Raw genomic sequence first — 7,338 nt, forward strand, 5'->3', positions numbered from 1 at the left:
GGTTAGATTCATAGAGAGACTCGTATTTTGTTAGATTTGCTAGGCTAGTTTGGGCACCAGACTAGGGGCTTCTTCTATGGGTCAGGCATGGGAGTGTCAAGTGTTTATATATGTATATATTTTGGATAAAAGTTGTATGACATGATGTATTAACTGACTTCTTTTTTGTGATGTCTCTGTATATATGTACACGATGTATATTATTATGACTACCTTACTTATTCCTGTATTTTATTTTCTGTACTGTTGTTCATTATGTTGATTTAGTTTTTCGTATCATTTTGTATAAAGAAAATTTTTTTGAAAAATCGATTACGCGCTAACAAGGTTATAGGATTACTATTAAATAATAGTTATATCTAGGAAGCAAGTTGGTAACACTCTATTTTCGGTATGATCATAACTTAAAATTTGGTCGTTACATTTAGCAAATTTTTAGTAGTAAAAGTAAAAGAATTAGAAAAAAAAATCTTTTTTTGAGAAGTTACAATTTACATCCTTTTTAAAAAGATTTTATTTTTAAAAAAAGATATTTTCACATAATAAATAAATAAAAAATATTTTTATATTATTGTACTCAAACATAATTAATAGATAAAAAAAATCATTTTACATGATAAGATATCCAAAAATAAAATTATTTTTATTTTTAAAATTTTTTTAAAAAAAAATCATTTAAAAAAATATTTTTTTAGAAACTAACTCAAATAAATTCTTAGTCATCTTTTAAACAAGAAAAGAAATAAATTTTTTTATGATAGATAAAATGCAATAATACTAATATACAATATAAAAGGTGAAACTTAAGGAAAAGTCTAGGAGGCCAGTAATTTTTGTATTTTTTAGCCAGCACTTAACCATAAAAAAAAAGTGAGTGATTTCTCACCATTGGATATAATCTCACACCATTAAAAATAATATTGATGGCCATTTGATGATTACAAAATACCAAAGTTACTGCCCCTAGCATTCCTCAAAATTTAATATAAAGCAAGACGAAATTACTATCATTCAACTTGTTTGTTTTTTACAATAAACTTTATAAAAGTCGCTTATGCCCAATAATAAAGAAAACCTTCTTATTTAATGCATTTTGATTTAGAAATTTATTATAAAATTTTGTTTATTGTTCTTTCATATTTGCTTTGAATAATGTCAACTTTTTTTTCTGTAAAACTATACTATTATAATAGATAGAATAATTGAAAAATTTTAAAATATCATGTAATTTGTTAATATTGTATATTCTCTAAATAGTTTTAGGGCTAACTAATGCGATGCCAAAATTAAAATCAGTATTTAGTTTCGATAATTTTTCAACATCATATACAGAGGTAATGATAACAACCATGATAATATTAAATTAAGTCAATAAAATACCAAAATTTTCTATTATTCTTGAGGAGTTAATTACATTTTCTTTTAATTTGTTTACTATACACAACATATTGTATTACAAATAATTTCTCGTGACTTTCATGAAAAACTAAAATAGCTGGAGCAATGTACATGACTTATGCTCTTTTTATTTGAATTCAAGATATCTTACGGCTAAAGGTGTCCTTGTGATTCATTGTATTTGTATCAAGCATTATCTTTGGCAGAGCCATCCCTTGCATCTAATAAAATTCCTCTTTTGATTAAGATAAATATGGTGATGGTGGCGGCAGCAACAACTGCAATGATAGTGATAGTGGCGATGTTGTTAACTGTGGTGGTGATGGTGGAATCAATTGGGGAAAGAAAGAATAAAAATAAGTAAATAATATAAAAATATAAGAATAAAATTGGATATAAAAAAAATTTAAAAGATAAGAATAAAATTAAAATTTATATTAAGCATCAGATCAAATTAAATTCCGTATTAAACTACTCTTTTACCTTAGTTTATAACAACAATAAAAAAAATTCGTGACCCACAAATTTAATCTATTAGAATACATAAATTCATTTACAATTTAAATCTTTATTATCTTTATGTTATCTTTTTATCTTATCTTATTTTTATTTTTATTTTTCTTTCATAGACAATGTTCTATATATATTTAGTTTTACCTTCATAATTTACAATTCATTCAATCAACCATCAATAAAAGTTCTTTATCTTTTTTTTTTTTCTATTCTTTCATAATTTTAAGGTGTAGCCGTCAATTCTCCACTCTTCTGCTTACTTAACTCTTTCTCTCGATTTGGGTGTCATTGAAGAAGAAGAAGGATGGTGAGCGCTGCACTTGTTCGTACCGTTATCGGCATTATAGGGAATGTGATCTCTTTCGGCTTGTTTTTCTCACCAGCGCCAACATTCTATCGGATAATAAAGAAAAAGTCCGTGGAAGAGTTCAAACCCGATCCATATATAGCAACGGTTCTAAACTGTGCGTTTTGGGTGTTCTATGGGCTTCCTTTCGTGCACCCTCACAGTGTGCTTGTGGTTACCATCAATGGCGTTGGCCTTGTCTTCGAGTTCGTCTATCTCACCATTTTTTACATTTATGCCACTAACATAGGACGGAGGAAGGTACTGTTCCTTCTGGGATCAGAGGTTTTGTTCTTTGCCGCTGTTGCTCTTATAACGTTGCTGGTACTACATGGCACTCACGAAAGATCGTTAGTGGTTGGTGTACTGTGTGATATATTTAATATCATGATGTATGTCTCTCCTCTTACGATCATGGCAAAGGTTATAAAAACCAAGAGCGTGGAATATATGCCATTTTGGCTATCTCTAACTAACTTCCTCAATGGAGTGTGCTGGACAACATACGCTCTCATCCACCCTTTCGATATTTACGTCCTGGTAAGTAATGGAATTGGAGCATTGTCTGGACTGATTCAGCTGATACTATATGCTTGTTACTGTTCCTGTAATAATGGAGAGAATAACGGTGATGGTGATGACAGTGTGTCAACTACAGTTGTTAAGGGAAAGATTGAATTAGTTTGATACATCCCTAACAACATTCAAGTTTGGGATTCCTATGATTTAGATTTCTCGGAGTAGTAGTAGTGCGGTTAATAGTGCTATTTTTGTGGTTTGGGAAATTGAGGAATATTTTTATGAATATTTTTAGTTGCTGTTTGTCTACTTTGTTATTTTTAATAGTGCTACTTTGATATAATATATATATAAAATAGAACTATTTTATAAAAAAAAAGAAAAGATGAAAAACTCTTATTGATTGTTGATTGATTAAATTGTATTGAATTATGAAAGTAAAACTAAATATATATAGAACATTGGCACTACCAGAAATATTCGATTCGATAGTTTGTTTTTTTTAAAAAAATGAATTTTATCAATTTTGAATTGAATTTTTTTTATATTATTAATATATAATATTATTATATATATTAATATTATCTATCTGTAAATGATTCGAAAAAAAATAGAGTTTGACGATTGATGTGGATTCAAAAGCGACTCTATTTAGATTATAGATGAATGATTAAAAAAGGGTCATTTTTATCCCGAGATACAATTTTTATTCAAATAGGATATACATCATGAATGGATATGCTCTGGGGACGGAAGGATTCGAACCTCCGAATGGCGGGACCAAAACCCGATGCCTTACCGCTTGGCGACAAATACGGGCGTTACCAACAGAAGATAGCACGAAAGAAATAGTGGCAATTGTATATATAATCGTGTAATCACTTGCAACGTCTTGTATTTCTCTGGTCAAATCTTGTGGAGCTTTGATTTTATTTGTTTGTGGCTTACTTAAAAATGAATTCTCTCAATTACCACAGACCTAATAATCACCGTGGCGAAATCGAACGATTTTTACTTCCAAATTCCGCGCTTAATTTGGTATTTTTCTCCATTCCTCTCAAAATATTTTGATGTAGTTTATACTTTTTCTAAATTTAATCCCTAAACCAAGGTAACTTCGATAGGAGCCACTTCGATAAAGACGTCTAAAACGTCTTTTTTCTAAAGATGTTTTTTAATAATTAAAATTTAACATATATAATCGATTAAATCGTATTATTTTTGTCAAAATTAGGCCAGACAAAATAATTTGACAAAAAAATAGTGAATCAAATTTTGAATCGATCTAAATTAATATTGTTTTTTATAAAAAATAACTACAATACCCCTATTATAGAAAATGACTAAAATACTCTTGTTATATATATTAACTTTGAGAATCCTAAATTCTAGATCTTTTTTTTCTGTCGTTATAAGATTAGGATTAAGAATTTTCAATCTATATATATAATAGGAGTATTTTAGTTATTTTTTATAATATGGATATTTTACTCATTTTTTATAAAAAAAATATTAATTTAGACCGGTTTAAAATTTAATTTATTAATTTATTGGCTAAGCTGATTTATCCGATCTAATTTTAATAAAAATAACACAGTTTAATTGATTATATAAGTTAAATTTTAATTTTTAAAAAAATCTTTAAAAAAGATATTTTTAACATCTTTATCTAAGTAACTCCCAAATTCGATTTATCAGCAGACTTTTTCAATTCCTCAATTGTTGGTTTCTTCTTCCTCTCTTTGAGTGCTGTCACTAAAAAATTAATAAAGTATGCTAATGGTTTGATTTAGATGTTCACGATGATGTGCAATTTTCTCACTTCGTATAATTTTTAAACTCTGTCATATCTATTTTTTTTAACTTATGCGCTGATTTGGTTAATTTTTTTTTTATTTAACAATAATTTTTTAACGTGGTTGTGTTATTCATTATTTGTATAAATATCAGATTGCAATATAATTAGAGAGATTAAATTATATGTATACAATTTACTATTTATATTTTTTAGTTGTTGCATTTTTTTGTTTGTGTTCTTTTGGTCAAATACAATTTCGTGCCCAATTTTACTGTATCTATTAATTTAGAGACTTTAATGATAGAATAAAATGATTCAATTGAAAATAAATGTTAAAATTATTAAAAGAGTACTAAAATAGTATAAAAAGAGTACATGTTTATCTTTGATAAAATAATTCTAACTAATTTTAGAAAATAAAAAATATTATCTATGATTGATTAAAATAATAACTAATTTAATTACTCATTATTTAATTATTCACTATTAATTTATGGCAACATTAATTAACAGAATCCTAAATTTTAAAATTTAGAATATTAGTTTTACACCTATGTTTTATTAATTTAATAAAAAAATAAATTAAAATTAATTTCATGGAAATTTATTTTTAAACTATGTACAAAATTTTATTCTTTTTCAATCAAAGGTATTAAATTCTTAAATTTTAAGTTTATCTATTTTAATTTTTAGTGATACCATATTTTTTAAAATTTAACGAATCAAAATTCTCAATTCTAACTAGTACGTGAAATTTTTGAAATATAGTTTAAAGTTATAAATTTTACAATTTGATATTTTTTTATTGAAATTAAATTTTACTCTAAATTAAAATGTTATAGTTACTTTATTGAACAAAATTCAAATTAACATCTATAATAAGATGGATGAAAATTTTAGCGGTAATGTTAATGTTAAGCGCAACTTTAACAATAACTCCCTCCCACATGCAGCCAACCCTTTCGCTAATAACATTTTCTTCTGTTTCTTCAAATTCGTAATTTCTTAGTTCTTGCAATCCATTTTGCTTAATCCGTTTCTGTTTAGATTCTGAGTACGATCACACCGGACACTTTGTGGAAGAGCAGGGACCACGATTTGCAGTTCCATCAATTTGAGTCGGGCCAAATCGCAAAGAAGACTTGAAGGAACCCTAAGTTGCTCCATTGCACCTCCCTCACCCTCATTTTCTCTACTCTAACTCTTGCCTCTCTAGAACACTGTAATGCGAGTCTCTTGGTGGATTTAAATTTTCTCTTCTTGTCTTGTTGTTGGTGGAGATGAGTGCGTTGTCTGAGGCATGACCAGAAACTGATATTTGAGCAACTCTTTTAAAAGTATGTTTAATAACTCTTTTTTCTAATATTCCTTGTGTAAGAATTAGATCTGCGTGTATCAATGCTGCAATTTTGGCTCTTGCCGATGTTGGAATCCCCATGTATGGTCTTATAACTTCAGTGTCGGATACCTTAATCGCACCCCTTTGTTTGGTATGCATCTATTTTACTTGACTTTTCAATTGGCTAAATTTAAGTTTGTGTTTTTTTTTAAACTGCTCAACTTTTAATTTAACCTTGTGGTTTTATAATTATGGATAGATTTAGACTATGTAAAAGATAGTGCTAGAGACCCTGATGTTATCGGTGGAATTCTGCCACCAAAATTGGATAAAGTGACATTTCTTCAGGTTAATTTTGATGACATCATTTTATTTTATTATATTTCTTTTAGCCAACAATGAAAGTTAATTTTAGATTTTTCTTTTTTGTTATTCAAATATGCATTCTTTCTTTTGTTGTTGGTTGTAGATAGATTCTAAATTACCGATTGACATTTTGAAAAATGTTATGCAATTGATAACTGAAGGCTGTAAAACAGCTGCAAATTACATCTGAGAAGTAAGTGTTGTACCTTAATTTTTCTAATCATTTTTGAAGGAGTCAAATCATGACCTATTAATTTCTTAGTTTAATTCCCGATCTCTATCTTACTTAGCAGATTTTATTGGAGCACATAAAGCAACTGGAGTATCGACAGGATGTATAATTCAGTGGCTGAAGTTATGTGTCTCTTTAGCTATTTACCTGAAAATTTTTTTGCATGTGGGTTATCTGTGTAACAAGAAAAACAGAGTTTGATAAATTCATTGTCTTGGTACTTTCAAACTTTCAATTTTCTGTATCATTTTAGCCAAGTTTAATATTTATTTTGTAATAGTTTTATTTGGATATTTTTTTAACATTAAATCCATTTAATCTAGGATATTTACTTTTCAATACTAAGTATTTGTTAATTTTATATTTTTATACTATGAATAATACGTATAGAAATGCGATTATGTTTTTTAATATTATATGATGTAATTTTATATTAAGGAGTATTTTTATTATGATATTTTTTTAGTTTAACTTTTATTGTTAGCCACAGAAAAAAGTGTGGCAAAAAAGCCTGGTCTGGTCAATTTTGTCACGGATAAAGTGTGGCAGAAATAATTATTTCGTTGTGTATCCTTTTATTTTGCCACAAAAAAGAGTGTGTCTAAATGTGCCAAAATTATGGGTAACAAAATGTCTCCACGGGTGTTAAAACCGTGGCTATGAGAGTAAAAAGCGTGGCTAATTAAAAACGCGTAGCCCTCTTTAGCCACGAATGTTCATTTGTTGCGAAAGCGTAATTGCCACGGTTTTTTTGGAATTTAACCACGGATTTTCCCGTGACTAAACCCCTATTTTTTTGGATATTTCATGTAAAAAAGTCTTTTTAT

General features: G+C 27.8%; 1 protein-coding gene and 1 pseudogene across 1 annotated transcript; both read left to right on the forward strand.

The window, feature by feature from the left end:
- Positions 1–2,215: 2,215 nt before the first annotated feature.
- LOC130949253 (bidirectional sugar transporter SWEET6a-like) lies at positions 2,216–2,944 on the forward strand. The gene has a single exon (XM_057878025.1). The coding sequence runs from the start codon at positions 2,216–2,218 to the stop codon at positions 2,942–2,944; it is 729 nt and encodes a 242-aa protein (XP_057734008.1).
- A 2,513-nt stretch (positions 2,945–5,457) lies between these two features.
- LOC130949254 (exosome complex component RRP41 homolog) lies at positions 5,458–6,620 on the forward strand (annotated as a pseudogene).
- Positions 6,621–7,338: the final 718 nt, after the last annotated feature.

Source organism: Arachis stenosperma, chromosome 9 (assembly GCF_014773155.1).
Source record: "Arachis stenosperma cultivar V10309 chromosome 9, arast.V10309.gnm1.PFL2, whole genome shotgun sequence".
Classification (NCBI taxonomy): Eukaryota; Viridiplantae; Streptophyta; class Magnoliopsida; order Fabales; family Fabaceae; genus Arachis; species Arachis stenosperma.